At 32.4% G+C, this 27,286-nt stretch overlaps 1 protein-coding gene across 3 annotated transcripts; it reads left to right on the forward strand.

Annotated features, from left to right (window-relative positions):
- Positions 1-969: 969 nt before the first annotated feature.
- On the forward strand, positions 970-25,597 carry LOC126834896 (uncharacterized). Of its 3 annotated transcripts, XM_050567107.1 has the most exons (13): positions 9,766-10,250; positions 10,316-11,225; positions 12,750-12,945; positions 13,328-13,445; positions 13,759-13,838; positions 14,270-14,334; positions 14,658-14,757; positions 15,307-15,631; positions 16,187-16,312; positions 17,295-22,768; positions 23,769-23,915; positions 23,982-24,141; positions 24,589-25,597. In XM_050567107.1, the coding sequence occupies exons 2-10, from the start codon at positions 11,201-11,203 to the stop codon at positions 21,843-21,845; spliced, it is 5,586 nt and encodes a 1,861-aa protein (XP_050423064.1). In that variant the 5' UTR covers positions 9,766-10,250; positions 10,316-11,200; the 3' UTR covers positions 21,846-22,768; positions 23,769-23,915; positions 23,982-24,141; positions 24,589-25,597. The 3 variants fall into 3 exon arrangements, with proteins under 3 accessions (XP_050423063.1, XP_050423064.1, XP_050423065.1); XM_050567106.1 differs by lacking the exons at positions 9,766-10,250; positions 10,316-11,225 and adding an exon at positions 970-1,709; XM_050567108.1 differs by lacking the exon at positions 10,316-11,225 and having other exon boundaries at positions 9,767-10,250.
- The last annotated feature ends 1,689 nt before the right edge of the window (positions 25,598-27,286 follow it).

The following is a 27,286-nucleotide window of genomic DNA, read 5'->3' on the forward strand; positions in this document are numbered from 1 at the left end:
CATATTAAAATTTTTGTTTTAATAATAAGCCCAACGATGTTAGCCGGCACTGTACTAAAAGTAATTTACTGGGTTAAGGTTAAAAGAATTATAGTTTTTTTTTAAAACTTGAATGAAAATAAAATGTTAAGCCTGCAATCTTATTAACTAAGAGACTAAAAAATAGTACTAAAAAGTAAATAAACCATACACATACTAAAAAAATATACATAACATTACATAGACAAGGTAAGTATTATTCTAAAATAATCAATTGGCCGCTTAGTGAAAATTAACAATTTGTTTCTCGAATGGCCAACCGAGACATGAAAACAATAATTAATCGGGGGGATGAATAAGAAATCCCCTCTTACCCTTCGGTTATTATACATAATTTATTTCTCTCAAAATATAAGCCGGCACAGCGGGGTAGCGTGGACTTATCGATCAGTGTTTACTGATGAGAATTAACTTTGTTGTTTTCCAGAAAAATAATTCGTCAATATTGAAATTAACGTTATTTTTAGATAAAAAGTAACTCTCGTCGTCGGCAATAATAATATCTGCAATGGATAAATATTTTCTATATATATATAGGTGGTATTGTGAACGTTGGCAACTGGCAAGTCCAACGGAATGTCGATTTCTTTTAATGTATTACGGGTTGGGTATTTTGTAGGGACGCGGACAAAATTCATTGTACCGACGACACGAATACCTACGACACAGTAATATTATTATTATTATTATTATTATTATTATGTACGAAATGATTTAAATCCCAGCGTCGATTCGAGACTCCACAAAGAGACCCCTACACAAAATCAACAAATAGAATTACTGCGTAAGCCGCCGCACGGCCGTTGCCAATGGCAACAGCTGATTTTTTCGGGCCGCACTGCGCATGTCCGTTCCGGATCCCTACTACACGGCGGCTACCGTGCTGTACTCGACGGCGGCGGCGGCAGCAGCAGCAGCAGCAGGCCAGCAACGCCGCGCGATAGGGGAAAAAGTAACATATACAGCCGAAACTGTTTATAACACATATCTATATGTGCATAATATTATTATTATATATAATAGTATGTATTATGACGGACGGCTATAGCGATAATTCCGTGCCCCGTCGAGTGTATCGTCCGAAATCGCGTACTATGCGCTTGTGAGTTTCGAGCGTTTATCATTTCTTTTTTTTTTTTCACAAACAATTTTAATGGGTTACAGCCCGAACTATCGGCTCGTGGATATTATCGTTGGCCGTAGTGTACCGCCGCGCACGCCGTACGCCGTCGTCGCCGTTTGCCGGACCCCGAGCTCGGCCGATTAGCATTTGCGTCTCGCCGTCAATTGATCCGGCCGTCCGTCGGTCGGCCATTACCTCTGCAGCTGTTGCGCGATTCACCCGTTGGCCGTTATGTTGATTTTCTGCGCAAACGGGTAAACGGCCGGACAAGAGTTCTCTCACTGTGTAAACATGGGCGCCGACGCCATTCTCGCGTGAAAGGTGTGCGGCCGTTTACGCGGTTACTGGACTGGACAATGGTGGCCGTCTGCTGCTCACTGACAACAGTGCACGCTGTCGCGTAGCCGATTGCTGCATTAGCCGGCCGGCCGACACGATCCACGGAACTCTGCGGGCGCCGAGATGCGTCCGACCGTCTATCGTCCGTCTCCAGCGGACTTGCAACCCATCCAGACCGACATCCGCAGGCGAAAATGCCTAAGCTCAGGTAAGCGCTTGCCGCCTTTCGATGTCCACTACGGACGGTAGGTAGTTTTATCTGTTTCCGATGCTTCGCAAGTACTACCGATTATATTTTGAACTGCCTTGCATTGATCGATAGTAATGAAAACTGTGCCGATTCATTTTTGGAATCTTACGGTTGCGGTGCGATGCTGTCGATCGCATCACGTTATTAATTATTGTCATTTGGCGTGTCTTTAAGGTGTGGCCGTAAATCTATTACTTACTGCAGAATGGGCAAACCGTTTTTTTATATTTTACTGCTTACTGAGAGAACATAATATGTAAACTATATTTACTTGACCTCAGTTGTAGTATCGGGTTAAATATGTTTAATTATGAATGTACCTATCAAGTAAATGATATATTTGGCACTATGGTACAGTTCATAAAAATGTTAATAATTTTTCGGTCTATTTATGTTTTTTTTTGTTCACAATGTAGGATAGTTTTCTTTAGAGGCATAAGAAATATATGCCTCGTACTTTGGTGAAACTTGTTTAAAGTACAGGAATTAAAGGCAAAAAATTTGTAATTTTATATTGTTCTAATTATGAAGAAATGTGTCGTATGTACAAGACCTGAATATATGAATTGGCGGTAAACTGTGGTTAGCTAGTGTTACGAGTAATTGTGTCCTCTAATGACCTTTTCATTGAAATGTTTCTATTGTTTAACAGGAACTGGGTGTATAAATAAATAAATGTAACACTTAGTTATGTCATGATAACAACAGTCTTTGACTGGAAAACAATTTGATATAAATAGGTACTAACCATAAGATACATTGTCTCATTACTTTCAGTTTTATAACTAGAAGATATTCGATGGAAATTAAAAAAAAACAATTAAAATTCCTTTTTAATTAGTTGTAATTATTATTGTTTTTTTTAGTATAATATTAAGTTATGTTAAAAAAAAAATAAATGGCAACATTTTAGTTGATTTGACTATTTATTTCAATAATATTAATTTCACCATTGATTTTTGTTGAGAAGAATGTTTCTTTTTAGTAGGTCCAGTAAACATTTTGTAGCTGCTAATTTAGTTTTTCCAGGAAAACCTATAAGACTAATAAATTATTGAAAACACAATTTTGAATTCAATATTGGCAATGACTCTAATGAGTGTTACCGATATCCTACACCGTTATAACTAGAGATTTTTATCAAAGCGTTTTCTAACTATAATTTACTGTAGTACTAATTAAAAACCGCCTTCATCTCACTGCATTCCAACTATATTTTAATTGGAGTATTGTTAAAAGAAAAAAAACAATTTAAATACCCTTCTATGAATTTTCGCTTGAAATAAGATTTATGTTCTAAATAATAGTTAGGATTCTCATTACGTGTTCAAGTTAAATATTTGATAAAAATAAGGTTTAAGAAATTATTAACTTAACGGTAGATCTAATAGTCTGGAAAATAGGTTGTATATTTAATGTTGTGAGGAGAAAAAAAATAAAAAGGATCGTAATAGAGATTGATGTAGATAGAAATAGAAATATAAACAATTTTTAATTACCCTTCCATAAAGACTTTTCTAAAATTTCATAAATTCAATTTTGAAGTAAATTTTTTTAATTGTTTCAATCTGACTAATTTAAATATTATTTACCTCAAATTATATATTTTTGAATAAAATGTTTAAAAATGTTAGTTTAAGAGTTTTTAGAATATACTGTATTGTTATTGTAAGATATTGCTTTAGATTTGGAATTTTATCGATAACTGGCAAAATTACAGGTGTTAGGTTGTAACATCAGCTAACCACACTCGACCGTCTTTGTCGTTGCCAGCCTACGTAAATGTTAGTTATATAAATATGTACATTGTTGGTATTACTGATCGAGGTGCTCAGACTTTTTGTGACCTACAGGAATGTCGGTAATTAAATTAATATGCTCCTGGTAATTAATTAACGGTCTCTCGATTATGTATTTGTAAAAAGTGGAAACAGCCTATTATTTTTATAGACATCATCACTCCAATGCTGTTGGAAAAATGACTAAAAACTATTACTCCATTAAATCATCTTTTACAACTATGGAATTTTGTCGATTATTCTTCTGATTAGAAACTACACTCAAACTTTGTCAAATTATGTGTTTGTTTTTGTCAATTTTGTTAGTTCTCAGTATTTTCACTATTTTTCGGACACTCTCAGTAAATATTGTCCTGTATATAAGTTAAAAATCTGAGCACCTTTGAATTGCTATAATGCAGTATACTATTTTATTATGTTGAGCATTTCGTCAATCCAATTTTTAAAGCTGTCACTTTTTACACCTTTTATTCCTGTACTATTAAATTTATATTGACGGTCGAAAAACTAACAAGACGTAATGATTACTTTGATTTTAAAAGGAATTCACACATTATGTGTTAATATAAATACATTATTTATCTAATAATTGCTGTACATTTTTATTTAAGGCTTTGAACCAAACTGCATTTAATAGCATGATCGGTCGATTTGGTGTGTCGGCATATATAATGTAGGTTCTATAGATATTTAATGTATGTTTTATATAGGTGGTATAAAAATTATTATTAGTATCTATTTCAATATTATAAACAAATAAATAGTAAGTACTTTTTAATGGGATTTGGAAGTAGTTATTTTGATGTCTCTGTTTACCACACATGAACGTAGGTACTAAGACTGAAAAGCCTGACCATATTTCGACTATTGTACAATATCAATCATATAAAAAGATACAAAAAATATGTGGCGGGGTAAAAATGCTCCTAAGCTCAGTTTTCTTCCGCACCATTGTGAAAAGACGATGTCTGCCACCCCTCCTCTACTTATATGAGGCATAAGAAAATTATAATGTAAATGGGTAAATGGAAGGAACTATTTTCTAAAATACCTAATTAGTTTTTACATCGAGTGCACCGAGTCTTAAAATTTAGTTTTGTAAAGTATTCCTATTTCTAGTAAAACTATAGTAGAAAAACTTGTCTGGTAGTTCTTGCACATAATTTTCTATCCATTAATTCGAAAGCAACGGTGACAACAAAACAATACAAAGCGCGACCTTTAAAAAGTTATTTGAGATTGTGTTCAACAGTTTTAGTTTGTGACTTCCTGGGCTCAATCAGCTTAAGGACTTAAAAATGTTTTAGATAAAAATTTATTATTTTTTTCAACAACGACAAAAAATTCATTTTCTTTTGATACTTCTCATTTATATACAAGCGTTAGAAATAATTATTTAGTTACTCTATTGATACATCTATTTGGAAGAGAACAATAACATCTTAAAAGTAATACTTCTTCGAGGAGGTACTGCAGAATTTTTAAAGTTTACGGATCATTTATTTGACTATAGGTGTTTGTTAGCTTGATCGTCCAAAGTTGTTTTTAATTATCATGTTTTATTTTTTTCCTTTATGTAAATGGTTTTGCTATTAAAAAAGTTCTAATAATAAGTTTGTTGTTTTTTTTGTATTAAAAGTTAGTAGTAATTGTACTAGTTATTTTAATTTTTAGTTCAATATTATTATATAGTAAGAAGATTTCACTTTTGTCAATTTGTTTTGTCACTTAAGTATCAATGGTTTTATTATAAAAAAGTTCAACTATTAGTTAATTTTTTCCATGGAGTTCATTAATAGTTAAAATCAAAATCAAAGCAATAATATTATTGTCGTTGTCCCTTTCATGTAACGCACTACCAGTACTGGTTTATGGTGACGGCATGATTTAAGCTTCCTATACACCTCTATGGTGTGCTTTGCGCTACAGTTGAAACTAAACAATAATCAGGTTCTTTGAAATTCCTACGGATTGGACTAACTGACTATTATAAAATCACTGGTCTTAGGTTTATTTTCCGCTACTGATGACTTACTTTCATCGCGACATTAATAATTTTGTATTTGTTCTTTTAATTATAACATTTTTTACATCATCCACGTTTAATTTAATAAAATTCCTGATTATTTATGTTCACATATTTTGTATTTTGTACTTATCAGTAAATCTTGTAGATTTTTTCTTTTCGGTTGGTGGGGATTATTGTTATGTATCATGTTTTAAATTCCAGTAGATAGGCATTTCAATGTTGAATTTTTTGTATTCTATCATACACCGCTTATCAATGTACATCTTATGAGGTTTCTTATTACTGTACCAGCTACGGGTTAATGTGTCACTGTTTTGATTTTATTACACTATTTGCCTTTCTTTGATTATTTTGAAATTAGATCTTTTTTATACAATTAAAAATTGCTATTTCACTTTCTCTCTATGTGTCCATATGGGAATATTTTAGCTTTAATGCAGATCTTAAAAGGTTTTTTTTTTTAAATACTAAATACTTTCCTTTTATTTGGCTTTCAATTTCCAGTTGCTACGTGTGAACAAATCGACAAAAATGTATTTAAAAAATATTTTTGATATAATATTGTTTATTACTATAGTGCCTAATGGTAACAATGGGAAGGAGTTATTAAGAAAGACAGTTGATGAATCTAGTTTATTACTAGGATTTAGATTTTAATTATGTACATTTTTTTTATCATAATAAATAATTCTCAGATGTATTACGAGTTCTAATCGTCCATCCTAAATATTCAATACGTTGTAATATTCTCAAAAAAACATTTTAAAAAAAAAATTCATGATTTTTTATTGAGGAAACCTAAAAAATTATAAATACATTTTTTGTCAATAAAGTGATTTATTTATGATACTCTTTTACAATTGACAGTTTCACATGAATTATTAGTCGAAGGTGATTTAATTATGTTCAGTTATAATAATTATGCCTCGACCCTATTACGCTGGGTTTTGTTTTCAAAATCTACGTTGTTTAGGTTGCTTTTAGAGTGTTTTTTGGTTCAAAGCCTTGCATTTGTTTTATCTATACGTTTTTTATAACCTAATAATCCAGTAACCTCTTACGGATTAATGTAGTTGTTTGTTACGGGGTTAGTATCAACATATAACATGAGCAAAGACGTAAATTATTTTATTTGGTTAGGTTAATTTAACTTTCTGCCGTCAATATATAAAAAAAAAAATAAGAAAAAAGTAATTACGATTATTATAATGAAGGAAATAAAAATTAATTAGACATTATAATATTTTTACATAAGTCTTAAAATGGATATTGTGTTAATAGGTCTTTAGTTTAACATATTGTTATCTAAACTTTATGGCAGCCTGTGTGGCGTGGTCACATTTGTTGAGACATACACAGTTCAAATTCATACGACTGCTACGTTGCCTGTTTTAGATAATGTGCTTAGCTGAGGGGGGTAAGTATAATAAAATAATAAACGTATAAGGGAAACACATATTGTAGCGTGTACATCATGTTAAGCTTATCCAATGTTCAGTGAAACTATTTCATTACTATTTGCAATCGTAAGTTTAGGTATATATTGTTGTTGCCCATAAGAATTTAATAAAACACTTGTGTTTTACAACACACAACTTGTGTGTGGTTTTATTATAATTTGTATAAAGTTTTTTCTCGTACAAAATTTAGGTTTTTGTTTATTAAAACATGTGAACGTTTTTTTTTTATTGAGGTTCAAGTTGCATTTTAGCTTTAATGCATAGATGAAAAAGTATTGTTTTTACAATGGTGTGTTTTTTTTTGTGATCTGACCTATGATTTCTCTTTTTCGAGCTAAGTTTTAGGACACAAGAAATGAAAATTACACCGAATAGGGCTTTAATATACAATTTCATTAAAAATCTGTCCATTTTTTTTTTATTTAGAAAAAACAGCCCCAAAAAAAGAAAGGAACTCTACATTTAGACCTTTGCTAATTTCTAGGTTGCTATGTGTGAATGAATCAACAGTCAACAGATATCTGAACCGTTTGTATTGTATTGCCTATTGGGATCTAACCTAACAGAGAATAAAGGTAACTGAGAAAAGAAAACAGATTGAGATGTTGGAAGCGTTGTTAGAAAAAGAGAGGAAAGTGAAATAGTAAGACAAGTTAGAAAAATCACGGTAGAGGGATTTAGAAGTTTAAGTAAACAAGAAGTGGGTGGATGTGATATGTTAAAACATGAAGGTGTGTGTTGGAATGAATAATAAAATGACAAAAGATAGAAATTTATGAAGAGAGATACTGGTTTAGCTGGTTTGACGCTCTTTTGTATGGTATAAGGAGAAGGAAACGAATTAGAATTTCTATAAATCAGTTAATTTCAAATTGTTTTGATTAGGTATACATTTTTTTTCGCAGTTGTTGTATTAGGAATGGTTTTTTTTTTATCGTCTGTTTTTCTAACATTTAGATTATATTTTACTTAAGTATATTTTTATTTAATTAAATATACCTAAAAAAAAAAATAGTGTTAACACATTAACTGCAGACAACTATGATAAACTAATAACTAAAGTATTTTACAATATATATTAACTTAAAATTTGACCTAATGTGATTGTTGGCTAATGACCTCTGCTGTCATAACTCTAATAAATTAATAATAATGAATATTTTTACCTATGTTTTATTCTGTTTTTTACCTTCTATAGAATTGTGTTGAAACGTTTTCCTGAGTGGTTTTAATGGTTTTCCATTGAGATTATTCTATGAAACGATATGACCTCGCTGTGCTCTTTCCTTTACTTCACTGGTTATCTATTTCATTGAACAATACCTTTTCATTATAATAATAACAATAAAATTAATAATTGAACAACAAGCTACTAATGTTAAAAGTGCAGTTTTCGACAGCGTTGAGCGATTAATGATTGTTTGCTGCGCCAACTTTGCTAAACATTTTGAAGGTAGCTTAACAATACTGAAACATTAGGATGAACTCTACTTCATTCTTAAGTGCAAACAGCCTTTCCTATTAACCTTATAACATCAGCTCTCTTTGATAAGTTGATCTTTGTTAAAAGAAATGGTAAACAATTCCCGTAGTTTAAATAATTGAATACTTTTTGAGATCTTTAGCGACCTTTACCGTGTTCCCTTTACTTTGCCATGCCTCGCTTTTAATTTAATATTTCTACAGGTAAAATTATTTAATTAAATTAAATTTTTTTTATAATATTCTCTTTTTAAAAGTTGAGTTAGTAATTGTATTCTTGTAAATTTACTTACAAATTTACATTGTTGTAACGTGATATTTCAGTACCTAAAAAAATGAGTTACGGTTTTTTTTTTCATCATCACACAAGTCCTCGGCCACAAAGAGCATTCCCTAATTAATAGTTTTACTTCGTTATTATTAAAAATATATCATTATGGTACGGTATTTATGACCATTTGGAGCAGCAATGTTGCTCGCCAACACTTTCGCCTCAATCAATCATAATGATCGGTACTTACTAATGAAGAGCATATCAAACAGTTTTTTCGTTTCGGTAAAATCATTTAGTCTGTAATAAAGTATATTACTAATCAATTAATAATTATTCTTTGACACTTTAGATCATTGGCTTTTCATAAGTGGTGTATATGTTTACATAAAGTATATACGTTGTGGTTTTTGTAGATAAGCTTATCGAGTCAAATTCATTTCATTTTGAGTATTGGGTTTGGTCATAGTCGACGCTATTGAAATGTAATATCTGAAGTAGTATTATGTATTCTTTATATTTGTAAATATTTTACATTGTTGTTGTCTGTCATGTTTGGTGAGTAAAGAAGTATTGTAATCTTTGTGTTATCTCGTTTGTAGTTGGTCTTAAATAATAATATACTCTTATTGTTTTTCCTATCTATTTTTAGCAGTTTCTCTTTACGGTCATGTAATATGTTACTTTGGACAATGTACATTGTAAAATTTAATAGGTATCTAATTTGTCCAATATTTTGTTTTTTTTTCGATTATGTTACTTTGGAATATAGCTCAAAGGTTGTTTGCACATTAGTCATAGTCGGTAGTAACATAATAACCTTTGTTTAAAAAACAATATCTGTTGCTGATACATCTTATTGTTAAGTAAACATGAAATACACATGTGAGAAAATACTGCAGTATAAAAATTATTTTTTTGTTTTCAACTATTAAACAGTAAATTTCAGTTGAATAAATATGGAGCGAGAATTGTACGGTTCATTTGTTGAAAAAAACTGCCCGTCTTCAAAATTTCTGTTTACAATCGGTTTGATAGTAGTATGGGTTTGTCTCTTTGCAGAATGAATTTTTTTTTGGTTTTGTTGGCAGGATGTTCTGGCGCCAGGTGTGTGGAATATTTTTCAGGGCTGCTTGCCAGCAGCCAGCAGTTTTATAGGTTCGGACTGTTATGTCCAAATGTTAGTCAGATATGTGTAAATAAGCTTTTCAAAGATAAAATGGTGCAAGTCAATATTTTTTAAATTGAAATTGGTCGCATAAAACTGTTTTCCGTTTGATTGTAAAAGCAAAACGTATTTTTAAAAATAAAATGTCAACTCGAGTTAACCTTGACTGGTTTTTTTTTATCAATTTTTTTTTTTAGGACAAAAATTTAAAGGTTAAATATTTTAAGTTAACTTTTGGTGTACTCTTATAGTGAATATTTTTTGTAGCGTGCCTCGACACAAAGTTGAAGGTAGGTGGCTATTTTCATGTCCAGAAATCTGCTCTAAATACTTGGGCATTCTTTTTTTTTTTCAGTTTGCAGTTTTTGTTGTATTTGGTATTGATTTTACTGAGGTTTGCGATTGTCCGCTTCAGGTTTTTCAATGGTATTTATTATTGAGTCAGTACAGATTGAAAGTCTATGATAACTCTCTTTAGAAAGTAAAAATAAAATTCCAAACCATTGAAGACATACAAAGTTGTGTAGTGTTAAATTTGAGCCAACTGAACAGTTATAAAATGAAAACAACTTTAAGGAAATCATTTTTAGTGGTTTCCTGTAGACCATGGTATGAGCAACATCAAACCACAGTCCTGAAGATGGAATGTGCAAGTATTCCAAAATGTAGGTAGTCTAGTCAATCTATTCAAGTGTGAGTAACCGCAAGATATGTAAGTACGATACCCCACTCAAGCTTCAACAACTATAAACTTTCTGAACAAGAGCAACAAACATATCAAGTTAACATGGATGGATCCCGGGCTACCTTAGTGTAATGGGAAATATAAGAGCCGACACTGTAGCAAAAGAAATATTAAGCAACAACATACACATAGTACTTATTAGTTCATAGAAAAGACAGTCTAAAAATTAACAAATGGCACACCGAATGGAATAGAAAAAGATGAATGAATTGTGAGAAAGAGATGTTGTCTCTTAACGTCCATGGACGTTTCTGACGCTGCTGGTCTATTTGGTCATTTTGGTTGGTGATACTCATTTAAAGTGATAAGGAGTTTCAGCCTCATAGTCAACATTTAATTTGAATTCCGTTGAAAATTTAAAACATTATATACCACATATTATGGGCAACAAAAGAAAACAATATTGAACGATAATGCTGCGTTGATTTGTTGGTGCAGTTTTTTAGAACTTTTTGAGGAGTTTAGATGTTGGACTTGCTTCTTAAACTGAGATAAATGTACTCAATTGCGGAAAAAAAAGGTTAATAAAGGCAATTGCATTCTTTAGGGGAAAACTTTTTATTTGCCTTCAGAAAAGCTCAAAATTCATTGTAATTTTTAGCAGACTACTACAAATAACATTATAAAACAAATAACTATGATCAAAACGAAATAATGAATAAAAAAAAAAATACTAATAATTCAATAAGATGAAAGGTACTTGTTGGTTAACAGAACATTTAAAACAAAGTAAATATCAGAATTATAATACTGAAATGTATATTTTTTATTTGAAAAATAAATGTTTAATTTTAGACGGATAATGAATTAAATTTTTTATATTTATGATAGTAAGTTTAAAAACATTTTACATAGTTATTTGTGTTTGTAACTTTGCCGTTAGGCTCTTACTGTAACCGCTCAATATTTTGAGTATAAGTCACAGGTCTTAGGTACACAAAATTGTGTAAATGATTATTCGCTACCAAATTGTCAAATTTATCTGTTCATTTTAAGTATATTTGTTTAAAAATTTGTATTAATTTTTTCCTTTTAAGTTATAAGTAAACATTAAATAGCCGTTATTTTGCTTCATTTGAAAAACAAAGCTTCGATTAAGCGCTAAAAAATGTATTACACTAATTATTTTGTTTTCTTTAATTGATTTTTAAATAAACTACTAAGAAACACTGATGATCACTGCAAGGCACTGTTTGATTTGGAATTTATGTAAAAACTTTTAGAAATATAGTGTCATAACTTGCTTTTAAAAATTTGTCAGTCATTGCATTCTATGGGTAGGACAAATTATTTTTTTTTTTTAATTTTGTTATCGCCAAAAATAATGTAGAACAATGTTACGTATCGATATTTTCCATAAAAATATAACAACAGTTTTCTTATATTATTAAGACCATAAATCGCTACACCAAAACAATTTGTGACCGAAAAGTAATGATAGCAAAAAATTTAACGCTATCGATATATCGTTATCAAGGTTATCAATGTATCAACAGCCATTTAACTGATATATTAGTATAAAAAATATTTGTTCATAATTGTATAAGTTATATATTATATTACTATACTGGCACCACCATTTAAAGCTTCTGCTTATGCCTATTGTTATTAAATAAACAAAATTGAAAACCTTTAGGTATAAAGAAAAAAAAATATATAATATTTTATCATTAACGAATTACATTAAATATAAAATAATCCATTGTGACTTGTAACAAAATCAAGAGAAAACTTATACATCTATAGTTTTCTCTTGGTAGCAACAAATTCTTGAAAATTATAAATTACAAAAAAAAAAAAAACAAACACAGTTAAAAACTTACTAAGTTTTAGTGAACCAAAGACATTTTCCTCAGTGTTTAAATATCGGTGGTATATATTGCATTAGAGTATCAAAAGCTTCGATGTATCGATGAGGTAGTATCCCTATATATATCGTTGCCATCCCTGTGGCGAAAGGGTTAAAATATTTTCAAGAATTTTATAGCATGATGTAATTTGTAGTATATTATATATTGTGTAACAGTGTGTCGTGTTTTTTTAGATGACCCAACTGAAAGTACGCACTTAGAGGAAAATATGTGCAATTTGGAAAAATTGCCAAAATATATCGATTGTCAAGAAACATTAACAGAATTGTCTTTCATCAAATGGTTAGCCGGCTTCCGGTTACTGTGTCGAGATCTAACTGCTAAGATAAATAAAGACATTGTCAACGGTTTACTTATTTTTTTTCAAGAGTAAGTAACATATTTAATGTTGTATAATTGAACTTTTTGTGTTCATAAAATTATTCCCTACTCAGATTTTAATTGTCTTAAAATGAATTTAACTTTTATTTGACGAGCATTAAGTATGTTTCTTGTCGATCCCAATTACTAAATTCACTGTTTTTCCAATTTAGACCAATTAAAATTCACAACTCTCGTGTTCCTTATATTTACGATTTGCATAAACAAAAAAGGTTATTTATATTTATTATCAATTGACATTAATAAAAAAAAAAAGGTCAAGGAAACCATAGAACATTTTTTTTAATTTCGAATAAACAACGTTTTACGATTATTATAATTATTTTTTTTTTAATAATAATTTTACATATATATTTCCTTGTGTTCACAGTAAACTGTTGCCAGAAGTTATCGATTGCAGAAATAAAGTCAACAAATCTAATTTAGTTAAAACCTATCTTTCTCAGTCTTTATTATTTTTTCGGACATATTATGGTCATTTAAGACAAGTAAGTATTTAAGCAATTTAATTTTTTTTTAAAAACATTATTACTTGTATATGTTATGTAAAGGGTGATTCAGTTAAATAACTAAATAAATAAATTCAGAAAATAACTAAAAACATTTATCTAAAAATCGAAAAACTAAGCTACAAATTACAGTAAACCTGAAAAATTGTTATTAAATATTTTATATATAAACTGAATTATCTATAACAATACAAAGATATAATTATCCAGTATCATTGTTTGTATATACCTATACTACTAAGGTATGGTTACGTTTAAAACATGTGTTTAATTATTTTTAATTTTGTTTTAGGATTTATCGGATACTATATACCTTGAAAAAATGGCATCGTTATTGGCTTATTATATCGATTTGGAATTAATGTCTTCTCAGTAAGTTATTACCTAATTTTGCTAAAAAAAAATTAAAAAAGAAAACCAATTTATATAAATAGACTTCAGAATAGATAGGTTATAGATATTGTTTTCTTTTTATTGACAAATCGTACCTACTTATAATAACATATTATTAATTGTTAAACAGATATGTGTTTTGACCTAATGTTTTATAAAAAAATATGTATTTCATAAATACATAGTAAAAATAAAATAAAATATCCTAAATGTGTTAATTTCAATTTTTTTTATTAAATGTCTTAAAGATATAATTATCTATATATGTGATCACATCAAAACTGAATTCCAACAAGCTGCGGCTGCTATGGCCATCAATTTTTATCGTATTTCTTATGCATTTACGTGCTTAATTATTATTATTTTTACACAAAAATGTTCAACATTAACAACTATTTTATTTGTTACAGACGTTACAACGGAATTGAGAAAAAAATATCCAATAAAATCATTGCAAGCCTTAGTTTATATTTGAGTAAGTTATTTGTTGGTATGAGATAAATTAGGAAGCACATCGAGTAAAAAACTGTAAACAAATTAAATTTTGAAAAAACAAATTGAATTATATTAAATCAAAATATCCAATCGACTAATTCAAGTTCAATTTAAAAATGTGTCGTGGCTTGTAAATTTGATTTGAGAATATATTTTATTCGAGCCACCAATTTGTTTTAAAATTTTACTTAAAGAACTAGTTGTTCAAATGGTTTATAATTTGGAGTTATTTCAGTTTTGACTCTGATGCCGCTATAAATAAGTCAAATGTTACCTTATCCTAATTGATGTTTTGATTTTTAGGTAACGCCTCAATCGATTTCACGATTGATTCTATATTTCAATCATATTATATTTTTTATGGTACTTCTCAGTACGGATACATTACGCGTGTAATGTTAAAGTGAGTTTTACAATGTAACGGAATAATTAATGAGTTATTCGTGAAAGCATTTTCGATTGATCAAATACTAATATTAATAAAATTTAAACATTGTTTTTATCGATACAAGTTTTGAATGTTATTTCATCGGTAATCTGTTGAAAACATTTTAGTATCGATAATCACATTGAAACACAAAAAAGTATGGTTAAATTTATATATAAATGGAAAAAGTAAATGTTATTAAAAGAAATGGAAATTTATTTATTTATTTAAAAGTTGATTTTTGTCTTTTTATTGCCGACAATGATTTTTGGCAATAGACATTTAAAATACTTATAAGTTATCTTCTTCTGATTAATTTGTTTTATTTAATTTTTTCTTTTACAAAACACAAAGTTGAAATTAAGTTATTATGAGAGAGTTATTTATTGATAAATTAAAATTCTAAATATTTCAGTTTGATCAATCGTACACTTCTCAAGTATGCATAATTAGAATAAAAATTATTGTTTTTATTAATTTAATATAATGATAATAATTATTGATAAATTATTTTTATTATTTCAGAAAAATCTTATATCAACCCATTCCTTCAAAAATAGAATTTTTCACCTACTTGCGATTAATTTTGTGTTGCAAGCTTTGGAAAAAAATCATTTGTGTTACTTTGAAAGACGGTGACAAAAGGAGAGAACAAGACGATTTACGAAAACTTTTGAGAAAAATTCATCCTCCTTCTGACTTTATGAAGTTGTACCAAAAATTTAAATGGCCCAATTGGCCGAAATTGACCATGTCGCAAAACGGCACTAACGATATGTCCGAAAGAGATCGGCAAAATATTTCTACTGTATTGTTCAATGCAAATTTATCACTTAAAGAATGTTTTAAGGTAAGGTATTTTTTTTATAAGAATCGAAACTGTATTAACACACCATTATGGTTGGATTTTTGTATGATGTGGTACGATATTTGTTGTAGGCAATTAAAATCTTTTACATTAATACATTAAAACGGATTAGCATTATTACTTCAAATCAATTGCTTGCTAATAATTTTTTTTTTTTTACTATTAAAATACTGTCGGTTTAAAAAAATAAAAACAACGAGTTCTGAGGATGTCACGCTCATTTTGCTACGCCGAACGCCTTAAGGCGTTATACATTTTTGGAAATAACTCAAATTAGAGATGAAACTAATTTTTATTATTAGGACTTACAATAACATTTCAATTAGTGGTTATTTTTTTAATTAGATTTTCGCCCCTTTGATAATGTTTTTATAATAAAAAAAATAGAAAATATGTTCTTAGTTTTTTTTGTGCGCCATCAAAGAAACATTCGATGTGGTCCAACCAAACGCGTTAATAAAATTAAAAAATACACGGTTGATTTGTGAATTGATGTGTGTACTTTTTTAATTACTAAAATCGTTGGTGTATGTTTAGGATATATTGGACGTTAAAAAAGAAACTAATTCAAATACGATGAAATCGATTATCAAGCGTTGTAAACAAAGATGTCCTGCAATGTCGGAAATATTTGATAAAAGTGAAAATGTTATTCAAAAATGGGTAAGAATCAAATGTTGTTTATGGTTAATATTTTTAAAAAAAATTATCGTTATTAACGAGATTTGAAAACGGTTATTTACTTTCCGATGTAATGATGCTTATCGCTGAAACTGAAAACGCATTCGAATGCTTCTTAGGATCTTCTGATCTAGAGATGTTGACCGTCTCCATTTGATTTTAATTAAAGTGTATTGTAAAATTATTTTTTAATTAATCACATTTTGTTCAATTAGTTATAACAAAATTATTCTGTTATTTGTTATTTATTTTTGGTTTTAAATACATACATTTATAAATAACCAATACAATTTTTAATAATTTGAGGTAAACAAAATATATATGTTTAAATGAATTTTTATTTATTTAAAAAATAAATTTTAAATTGATTCAGGTGATAATATGTTTTCAATATATTACAAAATATAAACAGATTGTCCATTATTTATCAAGTTAAATTTTACCCAACACTACTTAAATTAATAACGGGGTTCGATTTTAAGTGCAAAATGTATATAAAAAAAAATATGAAGAATTCGAATCCGTTTTCTGATTTCTTATTGCATTAACAACTCGATTGGATTGATTAGTGCGTTCCAACGTGCAGATTCTCATTGTTTTCTGTGCGAGTTGGACCGAGCTGGAAAATAACCGTTTTCAATTTCCATAGTGTTTCAGAGTAATTAAATAAATACTTCTTCGTCAGACGAGCTTTTTTATTACTTGTCGAAGAATAAGACTGTTGACAATCAAATGAGTTTAGGATCTGACGAGGGAGATCGTTGTTTCTATGTCAAAAGGAACCACACCGAGAAGTAGTATTGTCATACAATACTATAGCAATAGTTCATCTCCTGACAACCCTTTGCCTCCTCTATACCTTTATAATTTGTTTTGTTTTTTTTTCAAATGTTCTTAAGACGGTGTTTTGCTGCACTATTATATTATATTGCATAGCTAAATGAATTTTCGCCGTGTGTTGCAGAGTAATGACTTTGATGAACATTTAAAGCCGTTGATACCCGTCACCGGTTCCTGGAATAGCTTGTTGAGGAAAATCAAGTATAACTTCGAGCCCCAAGACGAACCGGAATCGACCGGAAACGACGAATCGAACAACGGTGAAATGTCAAACGAACAGTCGACCGACGACGACACGTTCAAAGACAATCTGAAATGCATAATGTTCGGACCGTACAGCGAAACGAAAAAAGTGGAAGAAATTGAACTAGCAACGGTAATTGTTAATAGAATTCCATTTACATACGCTGTAGTTAACGACACGGAATCGAGAAGAGGAAAAAAGAGACGCAATTCTCATTCCCCTTCTAACCCAAAGTTGCCAAAAATTTCTTTTTTAGAAGACGATAGTATTGAATCAAAGTCCCGTTCCCAATATAATAACAACAGCTGTTGTACCGCCGCTTCCGTTAGTCAGAGCTCGACGAAACAAGGGAACGCCAAAAGCGTCGGCGGCGGCGGCGGTGGTTCTAGTAATGATTCAATATGTGGTGACCAATCTAAAAACGCGCAGAACGTTGTTAATAATGCGGTTGTTAGCTCTGACTTCTCCGGTAGTAAATCCGCCGCGAGACGACTGGCGGACGAACGACGAATAGCGGCGTCGGCGGCGTTCGTCGACTTGTCCAACGAAAACGACTCGAACAGTTCGACGGACGACAACCACAGCCATCTGGAGATTATCGAGAAAAACATTGACAATTTAGAAACGGTCAATTCCAATAGTCAAGCCAGCGAAGTGCTGTCCAACGAATGGGACTGCAATCAAGAGGACGCTGACTCTTCCGAATCCCAGCACGTTATCGACAGCCCGGATCAAATCGAAATAGAAACGCCGAGTTCGGACATCGAACCCAAGAGTCCTAAAGACAGCAGCCGTTTGTCTCTGAGGAGCAGTTCGGCGGAAATGAACTCGACCAGGAGGTCGCCCGTCAAGGCAATCGGAAAGTACGCCCACGCAATGCCAATGCACCAGCAGGAAGCCACCCGTGGCATTGAACACGGCGAAAACGAAATCAACTCGAACACACAAGACTTGGAAGTGGTCAACGTGTTGTCGCCCGTTTCCATAAACTCCACCGACATAGCCATGAACAAGGGCCCGTCGATATCGGATTTACCGATTATCCACGCGCAAAACAATCGTAGTAGTAACGATACGACGACGATGGGTAAGCCTCAGATCAGCGTAAGTAATTTAATGAAAGCCGACGTGGATCATCATCACGGTACAGTCGGTGGCCGCAACAACGAGGCGCAGGCAACGCTGCAGCAGAAACCCGTGCAAGTAAAAAGCATGCCCATGTTATCGTCGAATTCGTGTTCTTTCGGCCAACAACAACAAATGGACGACCGAAGACTGCTGTACGACGTCGACGACAAGATGTCCATTCGTAACTGCTCGTCCGCTTCGGCGGCTTACGAACTGCATCGATCGTTGTCGGCGAAATCCGGCAGTTCGCCTACCGCCGCCGCCGTCTCGTCGACGAAACTCCTGGCGCAATCGCTGAACGATACGAACACGATTTCCTCCACCCTGAGCAGCATAAACACGATTAACCTGCATTACAGTAACGAGAAAATCAGCATGGTCGAGATGTGCGACGACTTCAGCGACAACTCGATGGACATCCAAATACCAAACGTCGATTCCGAGGACATTGTCAATTGCCCGAACAGCATATCGATGTCGACATGTCTGAAACCGATGTTTAACAATTTCAAACAACTCGGTCCCGCCGAATGGCCCACCGTGAAAACGTCGGAGCAACTGTATCCGGAATCGATGGAAATCGTTTCGATGCCGTTGAGGAGTCGGTCGGAAATGCCACTGCATTCGCCCCAGAGTTACTTCTTGGGCGACGACAAGAGGAGCCCCCAACAACAAGTGTATTACGGTACCGCGGTCAACAACGGCGGCGGCAGTTCGGATCAGTTTGAGAACAGGCGCAAACGGGCCACGCCGCATTCGGCCGCCGACGAGTACGTGTATTCCACCAAAGTGCAGCGATTCGATAACAGTCATGGCGACAATCGGTTGTTGACAAACGGCTACGCCGCCGTACCAATCGCTTCGCCCGTGACCAGCAAGACGTTGTACGATTACGTGGCTTTGGGCAACAGCCAAACCGGCACGTACGACAACTCGTCGGAGTTGCACAACACTGCCGACGGTCCGTCGCCGACCGCCCACCACAACAATGAATTATTGAACTATAGAAATCTCAATTATTCGCCCGTTCCTAATCTGCTGCTCGACGGCCATCATCGTCAACTGGCGGACAGACGGTCTTCCGTCATCAACGGAACGGACGTGATGATGCCCGACAACAGTAACGGCTGTAACATACATTATAGATGGCCCGTCGGCTGTGGTCAAGACGGCGGCGGTGGTGCGAGCACGGCAAACCACCGAGTATTGTACGCAATGTCCAGTGACGATTTGTCGCATTCCGTAGTCAACATTGTAGTTCCTAAAAAAAATCTGAATCCGAGTGAAAAAATATTGAACGCTGCAACGTATCAGCAGTTTCAAGACGTTCCTAATGTCATGTCGTCGGCTGAGAACTCGATCGCCGCCGCCGCCGCCGTTACTCAATCGTCGTCTGCGGTCGATCCCGTGGACGATAAACGGCCGGCCAGAGTGCAAGCCGACGGGAGTCTAGACTTGAGTTCCCCTAAGAATCGTCGCGATCATCCGCCCGCCGCCAACGACGGCCACGCGTCGAGTGAAAATCAAACGGCGGACGCAACTGGTGCAAAGGCGCCTCCTAAAGGCGGCACCAACGCTCCTAGTCCATACGAAGGGATGTTGTACTTGTACGAACGCGGTAAGTTATATCTTTGTATGTACCCATATTGCACGAACGGTTGTCATTATCCCATAACCCAAGAGGTGGGCGAGAAACTCAGGCACGAGTTCACGGTGCAGTTCGATTTCATCCGTTTCCAAATCCAATTCAAGTACAACCATTTGTTGCAATCGGACCCGAAGGACTGGCTGAACATACCCGAACTGGTGCGGCTGGACAAACGGTGTCTGTGCGAGATCTGCGGCGAAATGGAGTACAAAATAAACTTCAACCAGAACATACTGTTGAACTACGTGAACATGAAAAAGAGCGAGCCGTTCAGGTGGAAGAAATGTTTGGTAAACCGTTTCAACCGGACCGTCACGGATCGGCCCGTTTCCGAAATGATCGACGACATGAACAAGTGCGTTAAGAATTTCCAATACGCGTTTACTATGTTTTCCGAAGCCGGGACGGAAATGACGGCGGAATGTCTGCAGAGGAAGTGCCAGAGCCATCCGGTCAACGATTCCGCTCTGCCGTATCGCTGTAAAGAAATACTCAATTACATACGCAGACACTCGGTGCCGAGAAAACAAGAGTCGTCGTCGTCGTCTTATCAGTACGTCGTGAAACCTTTGCCGCCGCCGCCGCCGACTTCTTATCAAGCGGCGGTCGACTGCAACGTAGCAGCAGCAGCGGTGCCGAGTACGACGCGCTACGACTACCACGCGTTGGAGGAAAGGTCGCCGCCTCCTACTGCCTCTTATCGACCGACGAGTGCGTCTCGCGCTTTCGAAATGCAGCGTTCGCCAAACGACGCGGCGCAAATGTATTTCGCGGAAAGAGCACACAGCCCGTCGTCCTCCTACCCGCCGTTAAAATACATTATCGAGAACAACATAACCCATCATACATCACACACGAAATTCGTGGAGGGTCTGTCGGATAACGTCCCGCCGCCACAGCATCGCCATTCCCCTGTAGACACCACACATCAGTCATCATCACACCATCACCACCACCACCACGTGAAAAACACATCACACCGACTGGTGACGACCGAATCGTCGTCGTCGTCGTCGTTTACACTGTTGAAAGGTAAAACCAAAAACCACCACCACCACCACCACCGCAGTCATTGTTCTTCTTACTCTTCTGACGCGCCGGAGTTCTCTTGCCACGCGACCACACATCCCCTCCAAGTTCCTAACGCTCAAGTTCATCGAAATCCCTCGTATTACGGGGGGTCGCCTGTAAACGTACCGTCGGACAATTCCGTGCCGTTCGGTTCGCCCAATCTGTCTGTTATTAACGCAGTGCCCAACTCGCCATCGTTGTCCGACTGTAGCATACCGTCGCTGGTGGAAACCATCGCCACGGCTGTCCCCGAGCACGCTTTGTTGGACGACAGTTTAGAAGCCGTGAACGCCGCTCACAACTTGATGATGATCTCGAACCGTCACAGATACAACACCAGCGGTGATGCGTTGCACGCGGACCCAGCCGCTAACGGTGAAATAATATCTAACACCGCCGCCCATGTAAAACAACAGTTGTCGACAACAACAACTGAACCGCCAAACGATCAGCAAACGGCGGCGGAAACTGTTCACATAAGTCGAAGAAAGAAAAAGAAAAAACATCAGGACAAAAAGAAGGATAAGAAAAAAAAAGCAAAGCGTTCCCGTAACGTCGTCGTTGCCGCTTCCGGTCTGTCTTAATCGAACGTCTTTTTTTTTTTTTTTGGTTCTTCTCTTGTGTATAGTCAAATGTTTTTTATTAAATTAATTTTCTTTTTTTTTTCTACATTCCGAGCTTAAACGATTAATATATATATATCATCAAATTAACTGAGAAATGTTTTTTTTACAACATTCTGTGATTTAATTTAATATTTTTAACAAACTGTGATAATTTAAGATTGCTCATTTTTTCTTCCTTTTTACTTTAAATTAAAAAACAAACTCTTAATAATATTCCGAAAACAGTTTTTCAATAATTCAACAACATCAACGTAGTATTCGTTTATTAGCTCCGTTGGAAAAAAAATTAAACGGATCATTATTTTATTTTGTTTAATTTGTAAGACTTTCTTCTTGAACACCGAGTTTGCATAAAAGTTATTTTTGAACTTAATAACACTGGCTGAACGAAATAAGTTGATTTTAAAATTACGCTGTGAACATTTACTGTTGAAGATCTACGGTGCCGGACAACGCGATTACCTATTTAATTCTATCTGTGGAGTTTTTGATTTGATTGATTTGTTATTCTATCGGTAAAATTAAAACTAATATTATCTATACGTAAGTACTGTTTTAAGTATTTCCTGTAAAAAAAACAAAAAAAACAAAAATTGATTTACCAATTTCCAAGTATTATAATATTACTAGATTATAAATTATTTAACTCTGTATCCAATCGGTTTTTCGAAAGTAATTTTCATAACTCAATATTTGATTTTCTTACACGTTATTTATTTAAATAAATAATATTTATCAATTAAAAAAAAAAAATAATCATTCGATTAAAAAAAAAAAATAATTAATTAACTTAACCTTCTTTTTATAACTTAAACTAAATTTGTATTAAATTTATTTGACGAAATTGCATCTATCAAATCATCTTTACCCTAAGATCTTAGGTAAGAATATTGATCTCTTTTTTTTTTTTTTTTTTTTTATTATAAATTATTTGCCGTTATTATTATTTGTTCCATCGCTAGATTATCATTTGTGGGATTTCCATTTAGAGAATTACGCTCGTATCCGTTGTTGTATATATAAATATATATATTTTGTTTTTACATCGATTACTAAAGTAATGATGTCTTGTTGATGTGTGTGTGCTGCTTGCATTCTTCTAGTTATCCGAACGAATTATGTTTTATTCAAATTTGCCACCACGTAGAAAATGTCAAAAATCCAATTTCTTTGGTTTTGATAATGTAGCTATGAATTCTATTTGAGCAGAGTCTGTGTGATAATTTCTGTACTTGTCCCATGAATAGGATTCCAATCAAAAAATTGCATTGTTGATTTTCTAACCCGTGGGATTTGCGAAACGTAGGTTGTCAGTTTACGACCGTTGCCTTGTTGTTACGTTCGGCGGAGTTGTTAATTTACAAAAAAAAAAATGGTTTTTGCACATCTGCACAATATAAGTTAGAAAAGGAAATTTTTTTATTTAATTACATCTAAAAAAAATAAGAAAAATTGTGTACAAGCTTTATGTGTATTACCAACGCAGTGTTTGACAATTCTTTTTTTTTTTTTTTAAACATTTGTTTACTTATTGAAAAGCATGTTTTTGTTTGTTTATGTATCTTTACTATTACAGTATGTCTTCTTGCTAAGTTTTTCAATTTTTCATTTATTCTCTCTTTTTCTTAACCTATTCTGTCAATCTATTTTTTTCATATATTGTATTGTATTGTATGTAATAGACTTATTTCCTGAAAAGCGATAGCCAAGAGCGACGCGTTTCGTCGTTTTCGGCCAATTGTCGATGGAAATATTTTAATTAATATTTATGATTTTTGTTGATTTCCAGCTTTTTTAAATCTTTGTAATCATCTTGTCAATGTTTATTGTTTACAATTTATGAACTATACTAATTCCGAATTGTATTTGTTTTTTTATTAGACAAGCGAATGATACCCAAATTTAGTTTAAACGAATCGCCAACCAGCGCCAAAAAAACGGAGTATTTGACTATATTTAAAGGCCGGAGATACATGAAGAGAAAATTTGCAGCTCGTGTTACCATGTCGACAATCGACAAAACCGAAGGTTAGTATTTATATTAAAATATCCTCAATAAGGATACGCTTGTCTGACGAGTATTTTATTTTTCAGTTACGATTCAACAAATCAGTCGCGTGTTTGTGGAACAGGAAAATTCTATAGTGAAATCTTATTCGGTCACCAAAAGACAGACCAAAGGAATAATCATAGAGAACACATGGAATTCTTCCATTAACATCACTACGGACATAAGCACATACGTGAGCCGCAGGTAATCACACAATTATTCGACAACATTTATCAATGACGGGCCATTGAACAAATATACAAACTAAATATATATTTATATAATATATTCATTTTTAATGTCCAAAATTGAAAACACATAATTTCTTATCAGATGTCCGTAACGTCGGTACCGTTAAATGTGTTTAGGGTTTTGCTCGGTCTCATCTTGAACTGAAGTGAAAACTATTCTCAAAATCATATGTTACGTATACTGCGAAAACACAAGTTAATTCTTAAATTTGAAAAAAAAAGTAGTAGTGAAACATTTTTTTAATATTTATATATATATATATATATTGCTTTTTATGAAATTAAATACTATACAAATCGAAATGAACGTGTTGACGTTCGTACTGAAACGAGTTTATTCGGTATATTATGAATATTATTCTAAAATAAATGTTAATAACTATTGTGTGTATGATTTCAGGTTGGAAAACAAAACAAGTTGTCGATACTACCGAGAAGACTGATTTGCAGAATTAATAACTTTAATGTATTCTGCCTATTCTTGTAAACAAGTTATAACTTTATGTATATTCGCCGTTGTCGCTATTAGCCATACGCTCATTTTGTTATCGTCTAAGATATTATACCCGTTTTTATTATATAGATGCAATTTCGTTAACTTTGTTTTCGGTAAAATAATAATAACAAATAACCTAACATAAATATCCCTTTTTTTTAAAATGAATTATATGTACAGCGCGTTTAGAATTATCGTACTACTCGACCGCAAAGCTCGATCAATGAATTCTAAACGCCCTTTTTACGTGTAAAAAAAAAATAATAATAAGTTAAGGTTTTTTAGTGGTAATGTTTCCTAATCGATTATGGTCATATTGATCTCAACATTCATAAACTACATAATATAATAATTAATCATTATAATAATAATATAAAGCTCGTATACTTTTTTTTGTTTGTTTGTATAGTATGAAATTACCTTATAAAATTAGCTTATTAGTTTTTTGTTTGTTTGTTTGTGTCGATATAGTTGTTAAGTAGCAAATGACATATTATTACAGATAATAATACATAATATTATACAAAAATACACTCGACTTGGTAAAAAAAAAAAAGTAATTTATATTTGTTCGAGTGTGTAACAATGAACGCGTTAACTTTCTTCCACTGACTATTGTACATAACTTAAAACTACTCTGCTCGATCGTGCGCAATCGCAGCCACCGAACATCATTTTTACTACGCTTTGTACCATACCACGGCTCGTATTTACCAATAATTTAACCATGTTAACGCAGTAGCCATAACGCAAATGGTTCTTAGCGGACTGATAAACCTATTTAGTCATTATTATTATTATTACTATGATTATTATAATTATTAATATTATTATTATTTAAACGCGAGCAGAACCGTCTGTCTTGTGCACTCATTTAAAACATGTGTATTCTGTATCTATATATATATATATATATATATATATATATATATTATTATGTATTATGTATTTGGGTTCGCTTTCTCTTGGTAACGAATATATTTTCTGATTGTACATTTATTTTTAATAATAGTATTTAGTAAATACGATTTTTATGTTTCTACAATAATAATAATAATAATAATATTATATTCTAACTTTTCTTATGTGTAGTGTATAAAAGCTTTATTTTATATATATAATAAATATAAATATATTTGTAAGTGATAAGTAATCATTATTTATTTTACTCGTACTAGTTTTTTTTTTTTTTTTTTAAGTTGAATGTTATCACCTGTAATCAATGTTATAATTATTATTTTTTTTTTTTTTTGTTATTGGTTTTATATATATTACAACGGAAGTTCTGCGTTTCTTATATAATATAATAATATTGTAACCGTGTAAATAATTTGTGTGCATAATATACTTTACGATGTGTTTTATTTAGTATTTTTAATTTGATAATTATTAAGTACGTTTTTTACACGTACATGTTTTGTTAAACGAAATTATGAGTATTTTTTAATAAAATTACTATTATCATAATACTACTTGTCGTGTACTCAGGCTTTTTTTTTTTTTACTCTTGTGTAAGTTTAACAATGTACAAACAAACAAAATATACAAAAAAAACGAAAAACCATTGTAAAATGACTGTTGTATCTGTTTGATATTTATTGTTGTATAATTTTTAATGTTATATAATCATCTTACAAATTAAATATTACCGAAGGTTTTGTCTTCGCTCATTTAACTATTTGTTCATCTGTTTGCCCCCCACCTAATCTGACCGAATTAGGCATTTTCAACTATAAGGCAAAATCTTTGGGGAACCCTTCCCATAAATCCCCCTCCCCCCATGTCTTATATTATTACATTCACCAGGAAGCACTTGATGAATAATAACGACGATTTCTTTGTTGCCTGCGGGTAAAAATGAGTAAACCGTAGGTAATGTGGTATTTTAGCGACTTCCTATCGGATATTTAATTTATTCTATTTTTGATGTAGTGAAAAAATCAATATTTATTTTTTTATTATACATGTTGGGGAAAACTACAACTTGGATATTTTTAGAAATATTTTCTTGAAATAATTATTACTTGCATCCCTATCGAGAACCACTGATCCGGTTTACATTTTTTTAAATTAAAATTTTTAAATATATTCTCTGAGGTTCTTCTCCTCTTAAATGGCTATGTTACAATATTGTTTTTGGTTTCTACGTTCAAGTTTTTTAATTTTCGTATAATTGGAATAAAAAATTTCAATTAAAATGAAAGACCAGTTATTAATAGTTCAACCCTTCAACGAAGTAAAATTATTTAAAACAAGACTTGTAAACTAAATCTTTTCCATGTCATTAATTAAAAGTTGTTCGCTTTGTATTTTTATTCTGTTGACTTGATATCTTTTGGAATTGAACAAGTATATTTTAATTTAGGTACTTGGACTAGTTAATAACTTTAGTTAGGTTATTCTTTTCCTGTCCTTGAAAAGTGTGAGTGACAGTATAGGGCTAAAATACATAGTCAACTGGATGTGTTAATTAATTGTGTTTTTTGTTAAATCTCATTTTGCCTATTAAAATTACACCCCCCCCCCTTCCGTCTCTATTTGCATCACTGAAGGTATCCTACCTAAAACAACATACTTCCAGTGTGATTTGTAAAAACCCAAC

Source organism: Adelges cooleyi, unplaced genomic scaffold (genome assembly GCF_023614345.1).
Source record: "Adelges cooleyi isolate 19-005CV unplaced genomic scaffold, UGA_ACOO_1.1 ACOO_flye_CR_arks_rails_tigmint_CR_PRNA_21, whole genome shotgun sequence".
NCBI lineage: Eukaryota > Metazoa > Arthropoda > Insecta > Hemiptera > Adelgidae > Adelges > Adelges cooleyi.

Excerpts from the sequence above, each read along its gene's own strand:
- LOC126834896 (XM_050567106.1), top strand. The coding sequence starts at position 1,625 with ATGCGTCCGACCGTCTATCGTCCGTCTCCAGCGGACTTGCAACCCATC. Across the intron at positions 1,710-12,749 it reads GCGAAAATGCCTAAGCTCAG|ATGACCCAACTGAAAGTACG; the intron begins GTAAGCGCTTGC and ends GTGTTTTTTTAG. Across the intron at positions 15,632-16,186 it reads CACTTAAAGAATGTTTTAAG|GATATATTGGACGTTAAAAA; the intron begins GTAAGGTATTTT and ends GTGTATGTTTAG.